The sequence below is a fragment of the Gossypium arboreum genome, chromosome 11 (assembly GCF_025698485.1).
Source record: "Gossypium arboreum isolate Shixiya-1 chromosome 11, ASM2569848v2, whole genome shotgun sequence".
Classification (NCBI taxonomy): domain Eukaryota; kingdom Viridiplantae; phylum Streptophyta; class Magnoliopsida; order Malvales; family Malvaceae; genus Gossypium; species Gossypium arboreum.
In genome coordinates, this window is record NC_069080.1 from 4,215,262 (window position 1) to 4,239,847 (window position 24,586).

The window sequence follows — 24,586 nt, forward strand, 5'->3', positions numbered from 1 at the left end:
GTTTCAGAAAACAGAAAGAATGGCTAAAAGCTATTCTCAGAAAAAAGAAAGGCCGAAAGCTTGGACCACCGCATTATGTTTGCGTTTCGACTTTCCACGCAATGGCACCAGTTTCAACTCCAATATGGTATGTTTTTCATTTAATTTATATATTTTTATTTTTAAAGCATTATATTAAATGGAAATTAATAAAATTCAGTGTTCCAGAAAAGAAATTATGTCTTAAAATTTTTATTGAAAATGCTAATCCGAGATGATTGGTCTAATAAAAAGATTAATAAATAATAAATATATCAGTGGTTCTTTTTGAAAGAAAAAAAGTTTCTACTTTATAAGTTAGACAGCTAAAAATTATAAAACAATTTTTTGTTCTTATAGAATTTAATATTCTTTTTTTCCTGTTCAACCATAGAATTTAATTTCCATATAGAAATAAGAAGTTTCCGCTGAGATTTTCTAGGTTTTCTAAGAGGTCACTGTTTTCTTATAAAAATGTTCATTTTTTTTCCTTCTTAAGGTAAAGACAAGTTCATTGTTTTAAACGTTAGCATTAAATAAGTTATTAACATTGTTTGCTGAGTTAGTACTATATACAGGAAATTTTAATTTTATAAATTAAAATCGAAATAATGCTATGTCTCATTTTATAATAAAATAATATTTATTGTTTTATTACGCTAAGAAAGATCCGTGTTACTCATCTGAATGCTGCTTGTGAAAATAGTCCCAAGCAATAGATAGATATTGCTTTCTAACATTAAATTTTCAAAATAATACTAAATTATAAAAAAATTAATATACTTCTAAAGAATTAATATAGAAATAAATTGATCGTTGTCAAAATTATAAAGTTCCGACTGTTATATTCATATTTTTTTCATTACCGAAAAAACGAACAGATCTGGATGGATTCGAACCACCAACCTCTCGACCCCCGCCAACGGGATCGAGCGCTCTGCCGTTTTGAGCTTACAGATCTTTAAAAATAACTTAGACATAAATGGATCAATAATGCACTCATCCAACATTATTCCATCTCCTTTTGATTTTTACAAAAATATAAACAAAATTTAGTGTGGACCAGAGTTAAGAGTCGAGACAATTCGCAGAAAAAAGTTCACCTTAGGAAAAGATTTTCGAATATAAAGAACTTCCTCAGAAACTAAAATGTGAATCATAAACAACAATTTATATCCGTAAATTTTTTAAAAAAATGGAATGAAATAATATTTTTATAAAAAATTATTAAGAACCATTATAGACAACAATTTTTAAGAGCGAAGCCTTCAGAGCCCAAAAATTTTAGCGACTCTCAAACCTGAAATAAAAACTCGGGTTTAAAATCACAGAGAAACTCGATGGTTTTTTTCTTAATACAATAAAGAGATTTAACTTGAGTAGGGTTATTTAGTTGAAAACGTTGAAAACTTTTGGTAGAAAGAATTAATGGGATACCATTTCTCTTCGAACGGAATCAATAGTGAAGCGATTCAACTTCGGCTTGGTAACGAATGAACATAAGAATATAGAAAGAGACACCAAATTTACGTGGAAAACCCCATAATGGGGAAAAAACCACGGGACCGAAGTCCACTGAAAACTTTTTACTATGTAAATGGAACTGGTTACACATTTGACATATGTACCTCCCGTATCAAACACTTCTTCAAAACTAATCCCAGTAGAAAACTGCACCATGTAAAAAATCAAGGATTTAATATATGCAAAGACTTCAATGCTTCAAGAACTAGGAAAATGATGGGAAGACCTTCTACCACTAGAACCCGCAAAAGCAACGAGCTCTTCATCTGATGCGTCCCAAGCTCCACGCTTTAGAAATCCATAAATCTTGAAAATCGACCAAAGCTCAAATACATTGATTCCCGATGCTAATCAAAGCCGACATATGCAAACTCCCAATACACAAAATACCTCCTCACTGCTGATACAACTTCCGTCAATATCTTCAACAGCTAGTAAATGAACTACAACCTTCAACGCAATGAATAACAAAGGCCCATGCAAGAGCCTGAACAACTACAGAGCAATACAAGATATGTACACGTACTAAAAATATTCTCAAAATACGCAGTTCGTAGAAAAACAGATATGAGGATAATCCATTTAAAGGAAAATAATAATGATAAAATGAAAAATTAGCATAGGCAATTAAATAGAACCAAGATTGATACTGGTAAATTGATCATTGTATTAAGATATCTACTTTATCGGGGAAAGCCTTACCGTGTCCGCCTAAATGTAATCCAGAAATGGAATCCAGTATTTTAGTAAGCACTTTGCAAAGGGAATTGGTGAAATTTTCAGCTGATTCAAATGGACATACCATTGAATACATTTAAAAACAGATATTGCCTAATTGCTCTACCTAAGCCATTAGCATATTTTGGGTTATTTAAGCTGGGATATGTGAAGACAAATAAAACGAGTACCGAATTTTTGAAACAAAATCTAACCGACATACCACCACTTGAATACTATACTCTTGTTCTTATTAGATCAACTAGCTATTAAAATTAAATCTTAAAATTTTAAGACCATGAAAAGTTTAAAAATTGAATAGCTTATTTTAACAATTTTTAAAAAACTTATTTGGTAATATAATTAAACTCCTAAAAATATATAGTGAAAGAACACGGTCTGCCAGGAAAAATCAATTTAATTTAAAAGTTGTTATCAAAACCGTTATTTGAAAATAATAGACCCCGTTTTTAAAAATAAAGACAAGTACCAAAAATCTAGAATATATCTATATTTAAGGCATATACGATTCTCATCCTTATCCGGCTTATCCTGTTAACCCAAGGATAGTTAGGTGCATATTTGTCAAAGTTAATGGTAAATTGACTGGCATGATAACTAGCAAAAGTCTATTTTTTAAACTAAAATTTTGTTTTGAATACGTAAAAAATACCTTGGGTTTGAGGTTTGCAAGTGGTTGAAGATCAATTGCTTCGACAGCTTATTCCGAGTTGGTGATGATAATGTGGGATAATGCATCCATCCCGTATGTTGCAGCGTATATGAAGTAAATAATGGAAAGCAGAAAGGGTAAAAAAGTAAAGAGGCACGAGACACAACAGCAGAGGGGAGAACCCGGGCAACCCCCGTGCGAACTCCCCCTGAAAACACCGAAAAAATAGAATTTTTATTAAGTTTCGGTGACCTGCCATGCAAGCGCACCCGACATGGCAAAGGTCTTGGATGACAAAGATAGATCAGGACTCAGCCCTATTCTTATTTTCAAGATAATTAGGACCTCTGCCCTGACATCTTACACATCCTTCCAAACATAAACCACCTTTCGATCCAACATCGCTATCTCAGAACATCACTTGTTCTACTACGATAGATCCTAAGATCAAGAAAAAGAACCACAACCTCTGGCGAGATCAAATCTTTCACCATCCCTGCAAGATTACAAGAAAAATATATAAACAAAGGAATTATTGAAAAAAAACTACGGAAAAAGAGAAGGAATACAGAATACATACTTAGGAAGATATATATCTTCAAATAGATAACGATTCCTGCAAACCTTTGGATCTTGCCGTCTAAGGACTTTTTAAAACATTAGATCAGACAACGTTAACCCTCGTCAAATATCTGATATCAAAGAGAAGATCATGAAACTGTGGTACCGGATCTGAAGAAACAAACCTCGGATAAGGAATCATAGAAGATAGATCTGAACTTTTGCAAGAACTAGACGGCGGGAAGGAACAGAACATAACAGAGGAGATGAGAAATTTAGAATGAAATTTTCTGTGCAACAAAACCTAAAATATATAGGCGGCTTTTTGAAGAATGGACGGTCAGTGTTTGGAAAGATGAATGGTTAATGTTAATCCACGTGTATTAAGTTGGCATCTTTTTTTAATTGAGGAAAAAGGGTAAAAGAAATTTGGCAGACACCATCCAATAGTTGTACGCCACGTCAAAAATGTAGTTGTTATGCAGTTGGCGTTATGTTTTTTTTATTTTTTTCTGATAAAATGAAATAGCGTTGTTAGTACGCAAATTGGGGATGTGTTCTCATCTCATCTTTACCGTCCGTTCTTCGTTGCGCTGTCCTTCTCTCAGTGCGATTGAAAACGACGCCGTTGGTTCTCTCGAAAGACACGTATACAGTTGCATCACATGCGTTTCCTAGGTAATTGTTTCAACTTTCACCATAATTTCATTTTGAGCTTTTTTTTTTTCGTCAAGAAGGACGAAGATATTAAAAAGAATCTATACTGTATAGAAAAAAATAGGGTAAATTTTAAAAATAGTCATTTATATTTATCTTAAATTACATTTTAGTTATTTATGTTTGAAATGTTACATTTTAGTCACTTACATTATCATTTTATTACGAAGTGATCACTCTACCGTTAAACTTCGTTACCTCCTTAACGGCAGTCCTACGTGGTAGCTCAAATGGGTTTTAAATACTAACTTAGATGTCCGGTTGTTGAAATGAAAAAAGGTTTTTAATTAAATAAATTTAATTTGGATTGTCATATAAGACATCCAAGTTGGCATTTAAAATCTATTTGGACTGCCACGTAGGACCATTGTTAGGGAGGTAACGGAGCTTAACGATAGAGTGACTACTTCGTAACAAAACGATAATGTAAGTGACTAAAATATAACATTTCAAACATAAGTGACTAAAATATAATTTGAGGCAAACAAAAGTGACTGTTTTTAAAATTTACCCAAAAATCCATGTGTAGCTTTAGAATCCACCTGACAGAGGGAAAAGGGTGATGGCCACTTCTGGCGCTAAAGTGTTGAATGGAGTTCAGAGCCCACCTGACTGAGCAATCTGCATATGCTGTGATGCTTTTGACAACTTGGTACCGTTTTAATAATAAGTACCTTATGGATATTAATGCTTTTCTCACCCGAATCCAAATTTTATTTCAATAGACCACAATGGTTGTTTTAATAAATATTAATTTATATTACAGTTTTATTAAAATAACAAATATTTTTGGATGACCAATTACATTTAAACAAAACTTTATATATTTTTTAATCTAAAAACCATTAAAGGGAAAAAAATGGAAAAATAAAACATTTGACTGCAGAAGGTTTCTTGCATAGACTGGACAAGAAAATGAGCGTCCACCAACATATAACAAAACCCAAATCTTTAATTGGAAATAATTGACAAGTGCTTTGACTTTGAAGTCCTAAAAGTTCAATGCAATTGCTTGTTCTCTGCTGAGAAATTCCATCTGTAATAAGTCAAAGTAAAAAATACAAAAGGAAAAAAAAAAAAAAGAGAGAGAAAGGACTCAAGAGAGCTTGCAAAGGTTTTCAAATCCCATATACTCTTCATCTTCCAGTTTTTCAACCATATCAGCAATGCCAACTCCACCTGCAAACATTCATCCAAATTGTATGGTTCAGCTCTGCTTCTTATAATACCTTCTTCGACTGAAGTAAATTAAGTAGAGCATTCTATACCTAAACTGATTGCACTGATAAAGATGGTTAAAGCCAGAATGAAGATGATTATCGATGCTCGTCCGAGAACTGCGATAATTTTTCGGACTACATGCTGGCCGGTGAAAGCCGCTATGGTGGCGACTAGAACGAAATAAGCAGCTGCAGGGTAAACAAAAAAGTTTAACATCAAGACTATTAAGGCAGATGAAGTCTATGTCGAGAACACGCCTTAGGTGCATATTTGTATTTGACATTCATGCTCAAATCCGAGTATTTTTCACTTCTAATGTCGCTTACCATATGGTATTGGGAAACGATTGAGAAGATAATATTGTACAACTGACATTGAGGATGAGAACGCCATTGAAAACGTTGATGTTGCACTAGCTACCTGGACAATATTGTATAGTGACATGAATCTTTTTTTCAGCTTCTGGTTACTTGAAGACTCCTACATATCGGGATATGACTCGTCCCTGTGTGTACTTGCATCGAATGTATTGTCCTCGTTGATCACCCACCGACTCCTCAAAGATTTATCATCAGCAGGGTGCGTCCCTGGTTCGAACCAAAGAGTCACCTTGCAAGTGGCAAATCTTTGAGAGACCGGTGAATACCCATAGAGAAAATACCTTTGATGTAAGCATACGCGAAAATTAGTGATACTAGTTTAAGTAATACCTGAGGAGGAATTCCAAGTTCAAGGAAAAGAGGACCCAAGATGAAGCCACCTCCCAGTCCAAGCAAACCACCAACCATACCAGCAATTATGCCACAAGAACAGTAAATAAGAATCTGATATATCTTCCAGTTTGTGATTTCTTTTCCTTTTGATGCAATCACCCTTCTCCCTTTGTATAAGCATATGGCTTCAAACACTGTTACAGAGGCAGCAATGGGTATCTATAGAAAAAACAACAATAACAACAAAAAATTTGAAGAGATATCAGCCATACGAAACTCTACACTCTCTGTTCTGCAAAAATGGGCATCTCAAGCTTTCCAGATTCTACATTTTTTTTATTAATTATCTAGAATTTCAAAGTTTCTACCTGCAAAGAGTTCACAATCCAATACATGACCGAGCAAGTTTGAAGATATTCCTGCATAAACAAACATGTGGGTCACCTTTAAACTCGAACTCAGTTTCAAAAACTACCTTATATAAACTTATCATTAAACATCTATGGTTGTTGAGATGTGGACAATAATAGCATACCTTAATAATCTGAACGATAAGAAAACCAATCCACACATAAACGAGCAGCGATAACTCTTTCCAGTATATGTTATGTATCAGAGAAATCTGAATTCAATGATTAACAACAATGGTTAACAACATTGTGATTTAGAAATGAAAGACTGTTTTCGTAAGGAAACTGAAAATGTTCTTAATTACTCACATCATCATCTGGCATGGTGCTTGGGCCACTAGGTAACATTTTGTAATCTTGAACAGCTCCATCTGCAACTCTCAAAGTTTAGTACAACCCGTTTGCTATGTTCTTTAATTATGTATGTAGAGATATTTCTGCTTTTCACATATATTATTTTTCATACAAACTGTGGTTTGAATCTGAGCCCATTTCTTATTTGAATTTCTTTTGAAGTTATTTCTTCTTTGAATTTTTGAACTCAAATTTTGTGGCCAAAAATAATAAATTGGACAAACCGTTTATGCCTGCAAATGACTCAGCACTTAATTAGGGGCGTTTACCCGTCAAGTTTAGCTCAAACATTTCATTATGGCGCATTTTTTTTCTTCATTCGATACAAATTATTATCTTAAAATTTTGTTTAAATTTATCTATATTTTCAAAAGACTAATCAAATTACTTTTAAACTCATCTATATTAAATTTTTCTTTTTTAAATATTTATACTATTTTAATTTAATATTTAAAATTTATTATATTTTTCATTTATTAAAATTTTATATAAAAACAACTTAACAATTTTATTTAAATATTTACATTGCAGTATTATATATTACTATAAGTTTAACTTTTATGTTTTATAAATTACATAATATATTAAAAATAAGTCGAACTCATTTTTAAGTTTAATATTTTTATTCAAATATTCTAAAATTCGAACCAACATTCAGAATTTAACAGATAACCCTATACTTAAATATCTAGCTCGATTACCTATCTTCATACTATTGCATTACATCCAAGTTTATTGTCCTTTGTGTAAATCCATGTGGATCCCGGTCATTACATTTACAAGTTTATGCAAGGATCATTAGTTTAATCTTTATTTCTCATTTGAAATTTACTTATGGATATAAAAAGCTATTTGGTGGATCAATTAAGGCACTCACCAGCTAGTTTGGACACCTCAGCTTCTAACCTTGCTGCTTCCTGAAAAGAGAATCTCAAAATCCTCATTAATAATCCTTGCCAAGGAAAAACATGAAGAGAGAAACCAAGTTGGAAACTCTACCTTTTTCATCACTGTCTCTTTCTTCCATGTATCTACACCTTTGAATAAGGCTTTAGTCGAAGTACCTGCAGGCAATGGCATGTGAAATAAATCATAATTAATAGTTAAAAAAAAAAAAGTTATCTTCCTGGCCGAAATGGTGAAAATGAGATAGAATTCCCAATATTATGTTATTATTGTTACCAATGAAGAGTAGGATAAGCAAAACTGTGACCATCCAATCAGCAAACATGATATTGAGGGTAACTCCAATGCTGATTCCAAGCATAAGCATGGGCTGGAAGAGCAACGCCAAGTCATAATCTATGAGAGGCATTTCCAGTGTTGGATGCCTAAGTCTCAGGTTATAGTATACTGTTGATCCAGCTGCACCCATTATCATACCTGCAATCTCCAAAATATACATATATGTATCTTTCTTATCAGTATACATGATAAGCCTATCATGCGTTATCAGTGCATATACCAACGTTAAATTATGTTATGGCCATGCTTGCTGCAATACCCATACTCTTAATAAGCACGTACGTGTGTATTCATATTATGACATGGATTCATACATACTGACATTAATGCAAAATGAATACTGAGATGGAAATATTTGAGCAAATTAAGAAGAAACTCTCACACTTGGAAATGGCAGTGGAAGACTTGGGGTCGAAACCTATGATGAGAGTGAGCATTGGAACAAAAATCCCACCACCACCAACCCCTCCAACGCTACCCAAAGCTGCACCAAGGAATCCAACAATTGTTCCCACAACTATTTTCCAACCAAACTCCATCTCCTGTTTCAATCATTAATTTAAATTCAATTATCAAATCTAAACTAACTTGCAAAATTAAAGACAAGTGCATTTATTGGAAAGAAAAAAGGATTTCAATTTTCAAGGCTGTTTCATCTTGTTCATGTTCAACAAGGTTAAACGGCGGCTAACTCACCGGCCAGACTGGTTCGTAGGCAGACTTGCCACCTTGCCATAGGAAGCTGACAACCCTAAGTAGAAGCCCTCGTGTTTTTTCGTTTTCTTTGGAAACTTGGTGATTTCTTTCGTCTTTCAATAATCTCTCTGCAATACCCACATTGGTCATCATCACAAGAACCATAAAGACTGTCCATGCTACCATTGCCAAGCCTCTCCGTCTCACATGAAATTGACCCATTTTGGCTACTGCCTGGAATTGTTAGCAAGGAGGGAGTCAAATGAGAAACTTTACTTGGGTTTAAGTTTTCTTAATTCTCTTCTTATCCCTTTTTGCTCTCAATACAGTAGCATAATACAAATGGAAGAAAAGTTGAAGAAATTCAATGAGTTCACTCCTTCGGTACCTCTTAGGTATCTACATTTATAAAACCCTCTCTCTCTCCTTTCCTAGTGTCTCGAATAATGAATATCGAATACGGATACGTATTCAGTACGTATATATTTTATTTCCAGAAAATATTTTAAGATCGTATGTTATATCTATATCTAAATATAACATAAATCTCTACCATACATGCCATTGTGAACTTTTAACCATTTTATCATTTTAGAAGACAGCTAACAAAAAACTTGTAACTTAAAATTTCAGAAAAGAACACTTATGAATATTATGTAATTTACTACAAATTTGCCTTGTCTTTAAGTATCCCATTTTCCCTACATGTCTTGAATTTTTTTTTTTTTTTTTGCGGGAAGATAATAAAATGCTTTATGGTAAATAAATTACATGATCAGGTTTCCAATTCCATACTCTTTTGTTAAACAACTTTACCATATTTGACCTGACGTAGGATGTTAATAAAAATGAACTTTGCATGGATAAACTTTGATGTTTTTTACCGATTATGGTCTATGATGATTTTAGTTTGAACGTGTAAAACACAGGGTCTTTTTTCTATGTACGTAAAGGGTCTTGGAAAGATAAGATTTTCATATTCATGCTCAAAATAAAGAGCAACATAGATTATTATCACTCTTTTTAGCAATTTTCTTTATTGTAAGTTATATTAGCTCTTTGATATGAATATATGTCTAACATAATATATATATCCTCATTCCCTACCCACTACCCACAATTATATAAACAAAAAATCTAATGCTCTGACTTTTTAAAAATATATTATTTTATCCTTCATTTAATTTTTGTCTTTTTAATTTTAAATTTACATTATTTTTCAAATCACTCCAAAATTAATAAAAAAATTAACGTTTATTAACTTTCTTGACATAGCATTTCATGTGTATACCACATTAGTAATTAATTAATTACTATTGTGACATTTAGGTAACAATCATATCACATCAATAAAGTTAATGTAAATTTAAAGACTAAAAGAAACAAAAAAAAAAATTAAATAAAAGATTAAAATGATTTTTTTATAAAATCGAATAACCAAATATCTCATTATTAAAAAAATAAAAATTGAGAATCTCTCCACCCGTTGAATGATTTCTATATCTTGGATAATCCTTTTCTTACTATGTTTATAGGAAGCTTCAAGGCTATTTCCAATTTGACTTTAGTTGATATATAATAAACTAGTTAATCAAACCATGTTTATACCAATTTTAATGATATTTTACACTAACAAGCTTCCTTTCATAAACATCCATTTCCATATAGTAACGTAAAAGAAAAGTAATTGATCCGATGATGATCATGACCCAGATTGTGATTCAAAAGTTTTCAACTCAATCGATTTTGATATCCAAAAAAAAAAACATTAAATTTAAATCTAATATTAAGTGGTAGTTTTGTGGATAGATGCTAAAACTGAAGAGTAAAGGGGTGGCAATTGGTAAGGTTTGAAGGAAACTTCCTAAGAGCATATAATAAAGTTTTCAAACATTTTAGTACGAAATATTAAAGGTTTACGGGGAAGCCATATGAAGCTTCATAGTTGCGTCAATATTCAATCCAACTTTGGCTTTTCTTCTTTTTAATTTCATTATTATGTCTTTTGCTGGGTTTTGGAACTTCCTCATTTGTTTTCGGTACAGAAAGAGAGTTCAACAAGACAAATTACCACCTATTTTACTTTTTTTTTCTTTTTAATGTTCACCGCCTTCACCAACTGTAAAAACTATAGACAAATTAGAAACATTGAGAAAGATTTTTTTATTTAAATTACTTGGGATTAAATTAAATTAATCTTCTAATTAATTTAAATTTATTGAAAAAATAAAATAAATCTAAATTATAATAAAATCAATATTTACCTTTAAAAGATGTGATGTAAATATTTATAATTTTTACAAAACTTCTATGTAAAATGTATTATAAATATTTATAATGTTAGTAATTTTAATTTGTTTTGATATTTTAAAAATTTAGAATAATTATTAAAAATAATTAAAAATATTAAAATAATAATTTGTTTATATTTTAGGGATCAAATTAGTTATTAGCCTTTTAAACTAATATGTCATGTCATCATTTTAGCGGAAGTAATAGATGAATAAATGAAAATTCAATAACGCTATTATATAAAATTGAAAAATTGGACAATCAAAATGTATTTTCACCAAAGTCATGTGTATATTTTCAGATAACGGGCCATGAATCAGGTGAAGTTAGATACGAAAAAGGGATGTGTATAAAATCCGTGAACCCGAATTCATAAGGCCAAGCCTATTAACAAGAAAGGAAGGCCGCAGTGAACCCGAAATTCTATTTGCTATGGTTTGCATTGAAAAGCCCAAACTTTCCCCTCTCTCTCTACTTTTTTACTATTTCCTTTTCCTTTTACATCCAACATTTGACAAATAGAAAACATCATTTGCTTCACTTAAGGGGAAGGCTAAATGTGTTTGAGTCAATTTTATTTAATTTTATAAGTATGAATTTTGTTTATATTTTTCACCATAAATTTATAGTTCATAAAATATAAATTAAATTACCATAAAATAAAAATTTATAAGGGTTACGGTGCAAATTAGTAAATATTAAAATTTGTCACGGTGTTTTATTTTTAGTGATATTTGCCATTATATTTTAAAAATATATGAGTAAGAATATTAGCTCAGTTGGTATCAACAATTGATGGTACAAGAAGATGTGAGTTTAAGCGTATTTAAGCGCTTTTATCATCTTATTTAAGGGTTGGAAATAAGTTATAAGTAGCTTTAAGCATTCTATAAAAAAAAATCGAATATGAGTAAATCTTTGCCACTCAATTTTTATTGGAATCAACTTTATCATTAAACTTTGAAATTTATTAAAATTTACCAACGACTTTTATTTTTAATTAAAATTTACCATTTGATATTGATTTTGATGGTCTCAAAACAAAATATTAGGAAAAAACATTGTTCAAATATTTATATTATTACTTAACAATAAATTAATTTAAAAAATAAAAAATTGACTTCAATTTTTCATTTAATGAAAAAATACTTAGAAAATTTAAAACAAAAAATAACATTATTTTTATTTTTATAAATAAGAGTTTTATTGATATTTATACTTAATTTATAATCGTTAATTATTAAAATTAAATATTTAGAATATTTTATTAAAATTTTCTTCAAGTTATTTAAAATTAAAATTTAATCAAAAATCGTTTCAAATTTTAATAAAGCAAAAGTGTAGTAAAATTTAATATAGAGTTAAAAATAGAATGATAAATTTACCTTTAGTCCAAAAATATAAGAGCAAATTTCAATTTTTACGGCCAAATTTACATATTAACCCAATTTAATATTTAATCACATAGCAGCTCCACCGAATAATTAAAAACCATGCATTTATTGACAGAGGCAAGGTGCAACTCTCACCATATTTGTATAGGTATGTATGATTAAGTAGCACGAAATGAGATAAGCGACTAATAATTAAGTCATTAATATAAAACTATGTGCAATATGATGTGAATATAAAGTATAAATTTGGGATTTATATGTACAAATGGTCCGATTTTTAGTCAACAAGAGATTCAAACGAAAGAAAGAAAATGAGAAAAAAAGAATAGATGCAAGAAGAGAAGGGAAGAATAAGAAAGGGAAAAAGAAACTCCAAACTTTAAATGTTGAAAATAAGATTTTGTGGTTATTATGATTCTATTGTGATTTGGTTGGGTAAATTTGATTTTGTTTATGATTTATTCTTATAAACTTCATCATTTAGTATCGAAATTAGTCAATTTATAAATTAAAATTTTAGTATAAAGTGTTAATTTCAATGGTTCAAATTATAACTTTATGTATTAAGGATTCGAGACTTTAATTGTGCCACTTGACAAAAATGGGTATATTTCATTTATTGATAATAATAAATACTCCATCTATTCCAGTATTGCATTTATATTTTAGTCCTTCGCAAATGGCCATTGCACCGAAAAATATATAAAATTAATTTCGTGCTTTCTTTCATCTTATCTTAAGAGAAAGATTATGAACAAAAACTTGGGTAAAAGCCGTTTCCATAATAATGGTCATATTTTTTAATACCAAAGGTCGTTTGGGAGAGATTGGAAACGAAAGACATCACTCATCCGGTCAAGGAAAACTCAGTAGAGCAGGCTAATTTAGTGGTTTCGCAATCATGACTTATTCACTCAATAAAGTACTATTAAGGATGCCACTCTAAGTTTTAATGAAAAATAAACCCCATTAACAAAAGATGTGGAAGAGAAAGAGACCAACTGGAAAGCAAGTATGAAACTATATGTATATCTCACATCGGGTTCGGGTTTGCATAAGAACTTAACCAAACCGGTCCAACGTGATTTTGCATATAAACTAGTATTCATTTTACATAGAATACAAGTCGAAATTTGCCAGTTTTTGCTTAAGAATCACTTTCAACATACTAATTTAAGCCCTACTAAACACTATTACTGGTTGTTGGTTGGATTTCTAAGCCCTGGTTTTCATGCCTTGTGTTCTTGGTGAAGAGTATCTCAATCTCTTCCAAGGATTTCCCCTTGGTTTCAGGCAATAGGAAGAAGAAAAACCACCAGGCCACTAGAGATACTCCTGCAAACATAAAGAAAGCACCTCCAATGGTAATGGCTTTATAGATTGAGATAAAGCTCATTGAAACTATAGCATTCATCAGCCTATTAACAGCCACACCAATGCTGGCCCCTTGTGCCCTTAACCTGAGTGGAAATATTTCACTACTGTAGACCCATGTGATGGGACCAAGTCCTATGGAAAAGAAAGCCACATATAGATATGTGAATATAATGCTTAAACATAATGCCCATACAAGCCGCTCGCCAGGGTTCAACTCCACCATTGTTAAAGCAAAGCCTAACCCTGACAAGGATACGACCAATCCTGCGGTGCTGGTTAATAAAAGCCGTCGTCTCCCGACTTTGTCGAGGAAAACTGAGGCGATTAAAATGAAGGTTGTTTTTGTAAGGCCGACCCCGACAGTGGCGAGCAAAAGCTTGTTCTTGCTGGTGACTCCAGCTTTGTGAAAGATTCTTGGACTGTATAAAACGACTGCTTCGATTCCTGTTGCGTGTTCGAAGAAATGGATTCCGATGGCGGCGATTAGAATCCGACGAACGGCCGGTGTCGGCCTTATAAAAAGATCTTTCCACACGCCTTGACCATGGTGGATGTTAGGTGGCTTGACGACTTCTTCAACACAATCCGGATCGATCCCTGCTGCTATTTTTATGTCGTGGAACCGAGATTCGGCTTCTTCTTCGCTGTTGGATATCAGTAATAAGATTTTCTTGGCTTCTTTTAATCGACCTTCTAACACTAACCATCTGGGAGACTCGGGCATTTTCAGTATACCGAAAGCTAAAGCGAGGGAAGGGACGGCGGCGACGCCCAGCATCATCCGCCAGCCAAGCCTCAATGTCAATTTTCCGAACAAGTAATTGGAAGTGTAACCGAGTAAAATGCCGAAACTGATGCAAAGCTCTGGCAAGGACGTTAAGAAGCCACGGGTGGAAGGAGATGAAATCTCTGCCGAGTAAACTGGAGCGATCATAAGGGCGAAGCCGACACCAACTCCGGCAGTGCATCTTCCTGTCATTAGAATGGCATAGTTCGGAGCATAGCCCATTAAAACTGCACCAATCAAGAAAATTATTGAAGCTAAAACGATTGTATATCTGCGTCCAATATAATCAGACGTTCTTCCTGCTGCTAAAGAACCAACCAAAGCACAAATATTTAGAATTCCAGCCAGTATTTCCACTTGCACGTCACTGATTTTCAGGTCCTCCTTTATGAATATCATGGCCCCGCTCATTACTCCGGTATCTGATCAACAATCCAACAATTTGATTTACTTAATCAATATTATATTTCGTAATTAGATTAAAGTGATGGCTATTATGCATGTTAATATATATAATAAGCATCGCAATGGAAATCGAAAAAGTACTTTAATTACCCAGTGAAATATATAACACCAGCATGCATATATATATATATATATATTTGTTGAAGGACGGAAAAGGGATTACCATAACCAAAAATGATGGAGATGATAGATGCAATAATAGCACATAAACAAGCATATCTATTGAAGCTGTTCTTGTTTTCACCACTCTCTGCTGCCATTGAAGCCTACCTTACTAGTCTCCCACTGTGCTTCTTCGTACAATTTGTTTCTCAATTGTTACTGAACACAACAATCTCCCATATATATAAACAAATGAGATGACATAAAAAGTTGCAATTGTAATAGTTAACAAGTGGATGTCAATGTTGAATTTAGAGGAGCATTATGGATAGAGGTTTTTTTTGGTTTTGTTTTTCACATTTATCTTTTAATTTAATTATCCTATCTCTTTTCTCTTTTTAGTTTTATTTTATTTTTTATAATTTTATAAAAGATAATTTTACTTAAAACTGATTTCTTTTAAAAATAGAAAGTTTTAATTACGGCGAAATTTTCAAAGATGGATAGATAATTAAAATTAGACGATAAGATAATCTCTAATTCTCTATGGAGATTGAAGAACTTAATTTTATTTTTGCCAAAATAATGATACCATTTTTTTTAAAAATAAAACCAAAAATTAGTTTGCAATTGGGAGGACATTTAACTTAATATGCATAGTTGTCTGAAATATAGGATATCGAAATGTGATTATCTAATGGATTTTTAGCCTTTCATTTCGATAATTAATTTCCTTATTTAATTGCGATAAGAACGCCAAGCAATCTCACCTATATTTTCAACAGAATCGTTCCCCATTGAGTACCCCATCTCTATTTTATTAGAATAACATTTTGTACCTGAATTTGGAATTTTTTTAATTTGACACCTAAATATATTTTTTTTCTAATTTGGTATCTAAATTTGATACTTTTTCTTAATTTGATACGTAAAATTTTTTTGGCCCAATTTAGTACCTAAATTTATTAAATGTTATACAAATTACACAAAACACTAAGTGTTTTTTTTTTGTTATGCTACAAAATGTTGCTAATATTAGAGGAAATTTATGTTAAAAAAGTATTAAGCTATACTTAACTAATTAATATTAAATAAGAAAAAGAGTTTTAAAACTCAAATTAAAAGAAATTCATTATTTTAATTAATTAAATAAATAAAACTAAAATTAATTGAACATATAAAGTACAAAAAATATTATATCATCTATCACATGTCATTCATACATTGATTATTTTTGCTACTCATAAAAAATAATATTGTTAGTATATTGAAGTAATTTGTAAAACATTTGACAAGTTCAATTATCAAATTGAACCAAAAAAACAATTAGGTACTAAATTAGAAAAAAATAAAGTTCATGTACCAAATTGAACCCCAAAAAGATTAAGAACCAACTTAAGAAAAGTGTCAAATTTAGATATCAAATTAGAAAAGAAATATTAAATTTAAATACCAAAAACTAAAAATATTTAAATACCAAATTAGGAAAAAGTATTAAATTCGAATATCAAATATTATACTGATCCTTGGAATAATGCTGGTATGAATAGAGCAATCAGTATCAAATTAGGACCTTTTACATTAATCATTATTTTTAATTGCACTATCAAGTGATTGTACGTGTATGTTTATTTATTTTTAGATTTTTAAAAAAAAATTTTAAAATGCTATTATCTAATCTTCGCTCGAGAATTTTTTTATTTTCAGAAACAATATACTAAATAATAATTGATTAAATGTTTAAATTGGATAAAATTTTTATAAATTATACATTTAAAATAAATATATAAAACTCATCGTTTAAGAAAGTGCTTAAATAAATATGAAAGCTGTAAAATAAAAATTAAACTTTTTCAAAAGTGTTCAAATAATAAATTTTAAAATTTTGTATATTAAATTCTAAATTATGCTTTTACTTTTTCTTTTTAAGTAATATTGGATTCAATTGTTATATATTTTATTTGAAACACCTAAACATTCATTCCATTTTACTATAAATTAAATTAAAATATATGATTTTTTTATTTAAGTCTTTTCGTTAACGCTTTACCTAAACAACACTAAAAAATTGAATTGGAGCTCATTTGAGGACTTAGCTTTTTGCTTTTTAACATAAAGTTGTATATACAGCTAATTTCCAAATCCAATTTAGCCATATAGTTGGAATTAGCTATTTGCTAAATCCAATTTCTTCCATCTTTGTGGTTTAGGGTAATCATGACTTCCACAGTACAATTTTCTTTTTATGAATTAGGCATTCAGAGTAGAATAAATTTATATTTGCATATATACAAGGACGTCGCCAACTGAGACAGGCGATTTGCAGCATTGGAAGCAATTGGGTTTCACTTTCAAGAAAATGAAAGCCAAGGGCCGGGGGTAACACATGATAGTTTTAAACATAAAAATAACACAATAAATTTAATTAAAATTAAAATTTTATCACATTACATATTTAAAATTAACATATAATAAATAATGAAATATATAATTTAAAACTAATTATTAATAATAAAGTATGCAATATGTATAATATTAAAAAATAAAAAAATTAGATCAAATTATGAGTAAAATGAAACTTAAACACGTAAATACATGAAATTAAAATTTAATAATATTAAATACACTATGAACCTCAAGTTGTGACCTATTCTCCAAAAATAGTTTAAGCTCAAATCATTGTTATACTAAAAATAATAATAAATACACTACAAGTATTTATTATAGTATTATCATCAATATCGAGTTTGCGTTTAAATTAACTTGTAATACTAACTCAATCAATAATATTATCAATATATATAATTGATGGAGGTGAGAAATTATGCATAAAAAATTAAAATATATTTAACATTTTAAGATAGAACATTAATTAAGTGATAAAGTTTATTTATTAATTTTTTAAAATATAAAAGACTAAAATATTATAAAATAATATTATTTATTTTAAATACGTAATAATTTTTTATAATCTTTTAATTAAATTAGTACTTAATTAATTTGTGATATATCATTTATATATTTAAAATTTTATGATATATTTACTGTTTACATGAAAACGAAGATCAACATCGTCTTTGCTTTTGCGCTTTTACATGGTGGCATGGCCATGTCACTTATATGACAGTCATGACTCATGACATAAGAATATACAATGCACCGAGCAGGAGTCAAAAACCTACCAACCCATATGCCCCTCTAGTGGGTTTGAATGGTGGAAAATTTATTAATCCAAATTGCTTTCATTTAAATTGGATAGTGTTTGTATTGGAATTGAGGAGAGAAAGAAAAAACAGCTTCAATAGAGGCAGACACAGCGGACTATTGTGGCTGCTGGTCGACGTGACCAAATTTTGGTGCATCTTTTTCTACATTATTAGAAAGTGAGTTTGTCGTGTGGCCTTCTACCATAAACCAAAAGTTCTCGGATTGAAGAAGTAAATTTCACGTGTTTTTCACATTTATGTTTTGGTCTGAATTTAAATTGGCGTATATATATTTATTATGTCATAACATCGTATGAAATTTTAAAAATCATATGTCATCATCATATTTTTACACTATTCAAGATCAAATATTAATGTAGATTTTATTGTTAAATTAAGTAAATCTAGTTGTTGAGTTCATTATAATTGATTCAGTGAGATTTTTGGTCCTAGATTAATACTTTTAGGGCGGATCTAAAATTTTTTAGCAAAATTGAATTTAATTATAATTTTTTATAATTCAAAATAAAAGATTACATATTAATTTATGTTTTCATCATTTTTTTATAGACTAAACATAAATTATGTTAGTTTTATGAGGTTAAAGTGCAATATTACTATATATTAATTTATAATTTTCTTATTTATAAGATGAATGAATTGAGGATTTTTCATCGAGGTCAAACTGCAATTTCTCTATATTAATTTATAGTTTCTCTGTTTATAATAAGACTAAATTAAAAAATTTCATTTTTGGGGCTAAGGTCTCTACTTATCTCCTTCATATTCGTCTTTGAGAACCTCCACTCCCACCAAGTGGTGTTGTAGTGTGTGTTAGTTTGATTCCTCAGTTTTAGTTCAGATTATCCTAATTCTTAATCTATTTGTGATTAGTATTGGTTTGATTTTCTACTTATAATTGCTCATATATGTATTTGTGATTGTACTATAATTGTATTGTATTGTACTTATGACTTTTGAAAAAAAATAATCAATTATAATTTTTTAAGTTTTATAATATATATTTTAAAATTTTATATCAAAATATCTTTTTTAAAACACAATAACTTTCTTTAATAGAGAAAGGGTCATTTGAGGCCAAAGTAATGGATTTCAATGGCTCAACTTCATCCCATTTTCACTTAAATACTGCGGCGCTGAGTGAAACAAATTAAGAAGCGGGCAGGGATTGTTGTGGACCTTCGAGAATGATTAAATAATAGAAGTGTTTTATTACACATGAGCTCTATTTTGACCTTATTAATTAATTTTAAAACACGATTGTCCCCTTAATATGATTTATTATTTCGTCTTCTTTATGATATTTCTGGTTTCAACTCTTTCATGGGACTACTGGTTTTGTTTGCTTTAAAGTTTCTCAATTGATATCACCTCTCATATGATCCAAGGGACAAATAGTTAACGTTAAGCCAAATCTAAAAGCAATTAGCAATCTACGTTGTCTGTCTTTCCAATGTGCCTACTTCCTTGTTTGGTTCCACTACATCATATCTTTCTTACTTTACATCAGATAATTAACGATAAGACACCCAAAACACCTACTGGTATTTCACAATCTCTCCTACCATTGTTTTAGATGATAATTTAATTAAAATTGCACGAAAATATCAGAGACCAAAACAGGATCTAGCAATATGGTGTGAGAAATATGTCACATTCACAACTTCGGTTTGTTTTTTTTTGGTCAAAATGAGTGTACGAAGTAGGCAAATAAAAGACCTAAACTTATCTGAAAAAGACATGGTAAATTGTACCTTTCAACATTCAAGTAGTACGGGCAAGATTTAGCGTATTTTGCCAACATTTGCCAATAAGATTTACAGACACTCTTATCTGATCTTCTGAATGTTTTGTAGCGTAAAATGAGTACCAGCTCCGATACCTGCCTGCAATATGATAACTTTTTTGGTGAAAGTAACATGTAAGGTTTCTCTAAGTTGGAAAAAATTGTAAATTGATCAATTTGTTAAAAATTCACTTTTAAAAATGATGGTGCGGAAGAAAATATCATTTAAATTTGGACAATTATTTGTCAATATTCAAATCTAGGTTTATCATGGACACTTGCTAACATTGGTATTTGTCATGTAAATATAAGATACTTGTGGCACATTTTGTACTAGTATTTAGTTGATCCGTCAATCACATTATCACTTAACAGTAGATATGGATGAAATATTTAACCGAATGATCAATTTGCTATTTAATCTCATTTTTTAAGTAGAGGGGATAAAATACAATGCGATTTCTACTATAAGAGCTTCCATAGTACTTTTAACTGATTGACTCATCCTTTAACTCCACGTCACTAGCATTTAAAAATTTTGAAAAAGCTAAATAACTACTTAAGAACACAAATTGATGAAATTTTTAAAAAAAGAACCAATTTGTACTTTTTTTAATGTAAAAGGTTTAACTTACTCATTTTTTAGTAGAATGAGAAAAATATAATTAAACTTCTAGTATGAAGGCCTCCATGATACGTTTACCTTCTTTCTTTAAATTTTTATTATCTGTGTAACACCCCTCGCCCGCATTCGACGTCGGGACGCGGTTCGAGGTGCTACCTGACTTTTACTAACACTCCATACTAAACAAGGCCATGAAATCTCAAATAATTAAAAACTTTTCTTTTCACATGTAATCTGTCCCTTATGCAAGCTTACGAGGCCCAATACATGCATTCGGGTGGTTCGGGACTCAACCGAGAACTCATGAAAAACTTAGGAAATCTCTTGCATCAAGGCTCCACGCCGTGTAGGTATAGAGCACACACCGGGTGCTAAGGACACGCCAGTGTCCGAACCCATGTCCAAAAACACGGACAAATACAAGGCTATTTTCCAAGCCATTTTGTCATACTCACAACACATGCACGCATACTTATACAATAGCATACAACATGACAAAATTAGGCACTTAAACCTTCCTAACATGACATGACCATGGTAATTTCACATGCAACCATTACAATAAGTTTTTCTTTCATCTTTACCATATTAATGCTATAGCTATCAACATGTCATCAAACCTCATGTCCATCACAAAGCATGCATAATCATATCCACAAACCATTCATGAAGCATTATTAACTATTTACCAATCACTTAATCCTGCATTAGTTATTAGCTCATCAATGAATCTCAATTCAATCTCTAGGCATACATGTTGTAAGCCACATCACAAGAGATAATAACATACATGCATAAGAATAATCATATGGGCCCATAACGATATTAGCCGACATAGGCCAATTTACATGACTAATACTACCTTAATAACAAGCCAATGCCTTTGGCTAAATCATAATATTACAATACTACCTTAATAACAAGCTAATGCCTTTGGCTAAATCATAATATTACATACTCACATTAAAACCCTATACATGCCATAGACTAGAATCACTTGAGTTTACTTACGCCGATAGCGTTAACTCGACAGTGTGATAATATCTCTGACGGCTTCCAACCCGAGCTAACCTGAAAACTCTAGAAAACATGGGAAAGAAGAGGGTAAGCTTTCGCTTAGTAACTTCATATGAAAACAATAAGCAACTCATTAACTTGTTTTATCAATGTTTACAACATATTCTCAAGTTCACTACAAGCTGTCTTCCTAAGCAGCAGTCACTAAATTATTTATATCTGGAGCTACGAAACTCCAAATTAAGTTCCGTTAATTTTCCCTGAAACTAGACTCATTTATCTTTCTTCCATAAAATTTCCAGAATTTTTGACTTAGCCAATTAGTACAGTTTATTCCTCAAGTTTGCTCCTGATTCACTGTCTGACAGTTTCAACCCTTTTGCACTAAAGTTCAATTATCTCATAGTATAGGACTCGAATAATGTTCTCGTCTATTTCTCTTGAAACTAGACTCATATGTATAATTACTAATTTTTTTCTAGAATTTTTGGTCAAGCCATTTAGTACAGTTTATTAGTTAAAGTTTCCCCTGTTTCAGGGTATGACTACTCTGACCCCTATGCACTACGAACTGAATTTCTCCCTATACATAATTCCAATGATCATGCCGTTTGTTTCCCTTAAAGATAGACTCAATAAGGAATCCATGCATGTAAGGTATGACTCTTAATAATTTTTTTACAATTTACGGTGAATTTATAAATTCAGAACAGGGGATCTCGAATTCATTCAGACCCTGTTTCACGAGAATTTAAATATCACACAATATAGAATTCTTTTTCTTCCTCTATTTCTTTCATGTGAAAATAGACTCATTAAGATTTAATCCTATATTTTATTCTGCCTCAAATTCATTTTCCACTATTTTTAGTGTATTTTCAAAGTTACACTACTGCAATAACTCAAATCTGTCAAGGCTAAGTTACTCATTCATGGTCATTGTTCATAATATTAATACAACACCATTTTATCCATCATGGTAAGAACACATATTATGCATCATAGATCATCACATATCAAGGCATTCTTAGTATACATACTTGCACAACTCGTAACATAACTCGAGTGCATACTCACCAATGACTTACCTCATTGAGACCATCATCAACTCTTTCCTTGGATTGCCCGTTGAACACTTGGAATACTAATTGGATACTCGGAAAAGCCTTTGCACATAAGTGCCTCAATTGTAGCTAAAGCTATCTCATATCTCATGACATTTCAATGCTCACTATCGAGCTAGTCATGTAGACTCATAATTCCTAGTGACATGTCACTCGTATCCTAATTTATTCCTAAGGTTCAAACGGGATTTTTCCTTGCCTATTAAGGCTGTCTTATCATATTTCTATTAATCACATACACATTAATATCTGTACAATTCATGTAATGATAACATTTAAATACATGTATAGCATGGTATTGTTTACATACGAACTTACCTCGATACCACAAAGGTGAAAAGACATACTCGTCCATAAATTGATTTCTTTCCGTTCTAGGTCCAAATTTCAATTTTCATCATCTATAACATCAATTTAGCCTAATAATCAGTCACAATATTCATATGGGTCTAAAAATCATATTTTTACAAATTTTCATTTTGACCCCTAAACTTTTGCATATTTGCACTTTTGCCTCAATGCTCGTAAATTAATTTTTATCACATTTCTTTACTCCTTGAGTCTAGATGAACCATTTTCATAACTACAGCAACTCATAATTTCAACTATTTTACACATTTACAACTCATTTTACAACTTAGCAATTTAGCCCTTTTTAAGGCATTTTCATGCAATTTCTTTCACAAAAGTTGTTTATTAGACAACTAGGACTCATAATCTTCCATAAAAACACAGAAAACAACACATTTACTCTCATGGTAAAACCCTAGACTCTTCATCATTTTGCAAAATAATCCCCTCTTATGAAAGCTCATGCTTTAGGGGTTCCAAAATGTAAAATCATCAAGCAAAGACATTAAAATCACTTACTATAAAGGAGTTTCTTTGCTGAAAGTTTCAACTTCTAAACCCTTTCTTTGCTGCCATTTTTCGGTGGAGAGAATATGAAGAAAAGATGATATTTTCTTTTCTTTATTTTATTACTAATTAGTCAATTAAAACACATAAAAGCCACAAATTTTGGCCTTTTGACCAATTGGTCTCCCCTTGGCCGGCCACACACTTAAAAAGGTTCTAATTGCCTTTAAATGCCTCCAATTTTAGTTCTCTAGTCTATTAACACATTTAGGCATTAACACACAACTTTTACCTTTTACGCGATTTAGTTCTTTTTCGAAATTGGACTAGAAATCGCTAAAATTAACTTACCAAAATTTACATGCACTTATAAAATTATATTATAACACAAAATACTACTAAAATTATTTTCTCTGGCCTCAAAATAGTGGTCCTGAAACTACTGTTCTGACTAGGCCCAAAATCGGGCTGTTACAATCTGACTAAAAACTTAATTAAAGAACTTTAATATCGGTTACATTATGATGACTCTCGTTAGTGCCCATATATCATAAAGACAGAATAATTTATTTGGCTCTCCAATTTTATAAAAAAAATTATTTTAGTTATTTATTTAATTTTTCATCTTTTTTATCTCTTAAACCTGTGATTTTTTTTGTCAAATCACCTAAAAATAGATAGAA

At 30.8% G+C, this 24,586-nt stretch overlaps 2 protein-coding genes and 2 long non-coding RNA genes across 7 annotated transcripts; all 4 read right to left on the bottom strand.

The window, feature by feature from the left end:
- Positions 1 to 1,428: 1,428 nt before the first annotated feature.
- On the bottom strand, positions 1,429 to 3,818 carry LOC108479453 (uncharacterized). 4 transcript variants are annotated; one of them, XR_008274314.1, is made up of 5 exons: positions 3,679 to 3,817; positions 3,513 to 3,579; positions 2,933 to 3,428; positions 1,776 to 1,939; positions 1,429 to 1,689 (listed from the first exon to the last, which is right to left on the bottom strand). It is a non-coding gene; the product is annotated as an uncharacterized LOC108479453 (long non-coding RNA). The 4 variants fall into 4 exon arrangements; XR_008274313.1 differs by having other exon boundaries at positions 1,769 to 3,428; positions 3,679 to 3,818; XR_001870469.2 differs by having other exon boundaries at positions 1,429 to 3,428; positions 3,679 to 3,818.
- A 1,267-nt stretch (positions 3,819 to 5,085) lies between these two features.
- Positions 5,086 to 9,383, bottom strand: LOC108478364 (sulfite exporter TauE/SafE family protein 3-like). The gene is made up of 12 exons (XM_017780817.2): positions 8,850 to 9,383; positions 8,536 to 8,695; positions 8,091 to 8,291; positions 7,908 to 7,972; positions 7,786 to 7,825; positions 6,864 to 6,925; positions 6,680 to 6,766; positions 6,513 to 6,563; positions 6,142 to 6,363; positions 5,758 to 5,851; positions 5,479 to 5,619; positions 5,086 to 5,389 (listed from the first exon to the last, which is right to left on the bottom strand). Exons 1-12 carry the CDS (start codon positions 9,069 to 9,071, stop codon positions 5,307 to 5,309), a joined length of 1,428 nt encoding a protein of 475 aa, XP_017636306.1. The 5' UTR covers positions 9,072 to 9,383; the 3' UTR covers positions 5,086 to 5,306.
- Positions 9,384 to 13,482: 4,099 nt separating this feature from the next.
- LOC108478972 (probable polyol transporter 6) lies at positions 13,483 to 15,612 on the bottom strand. The gene is made up of 2 exons (XM_017781419.2): positions 15,328 to 15,612; positions 13,483 to 15,121 (listed from the first exon to the last, which is right to left on the bottom strand). Exons 1-2 carry the CDS (start codon positions 15,422 to 15,424, stop codon positions 13,719 to 13,721), a joined length of 1,500 nt encoding a protein of 499 aa, XP_017636908.1. The 5' UTR covers positions 15,425 to 15,612; the 3' UTR covers positions 13,483 to 13,718.
- Positions 15,613 to 21,578: 5,966 nt separating this feature from the next.
- LOC128284267 (uncharacterized) lies at positions 21,579 to 23,674 on the bottom strand. The gene is made up of 2 exons (XR_008274656.1): positions 23,364 to 23,674; positions 21,579 to 21,984 (listed from the first exon to the last, which is right to left on the bottom strand). It is a non-coding gene; the product is annotated as an uncharacterized LOC128284267 (long non-coding RNA).
- Positions 23,675 to 24,586: the final 912 nt, after the last annotated feature.

Bases quoted from the DNA above. Each gene is read 5' to 3' on its own strand.
- LOC108478364 (XM_017780817.2), bottom strand. From the start codon at position 9,071: ATGGGTCAATTTCATGTGAGACGGAGAGGCTTGGCAATGGTAGCATGG. The intron at 8,696-8,849 runs GTGAGTTAGCCG...TGATTGAAACAG, and splicing joins CCTACGAACCAGTCTGGCCG to GAGATGGAGTTTGGTTGGAA. The intron at 5,620-5,757 runs GTAAGCGACATT...TTTACCCTGCAG, and splicing joins TCGTTTCCCAATACCATATG to CTGCTTATTTCGTTCTAGTC.
- LOC108478972 (XM_017781419.2), bottom strand. From the start codon at position 15,424: ATGGCAGCAGAGAGTGGTGAAAACAAGAACAGCTTCAATAGATATGCT. The intron at 15,122-15,327 runs GTAATCCCTTTT...ATTGTTGATCAG, and splicing joins CTCCATCATTTTTGGTTATG to ATACCGGAGTAATGAGCGGG.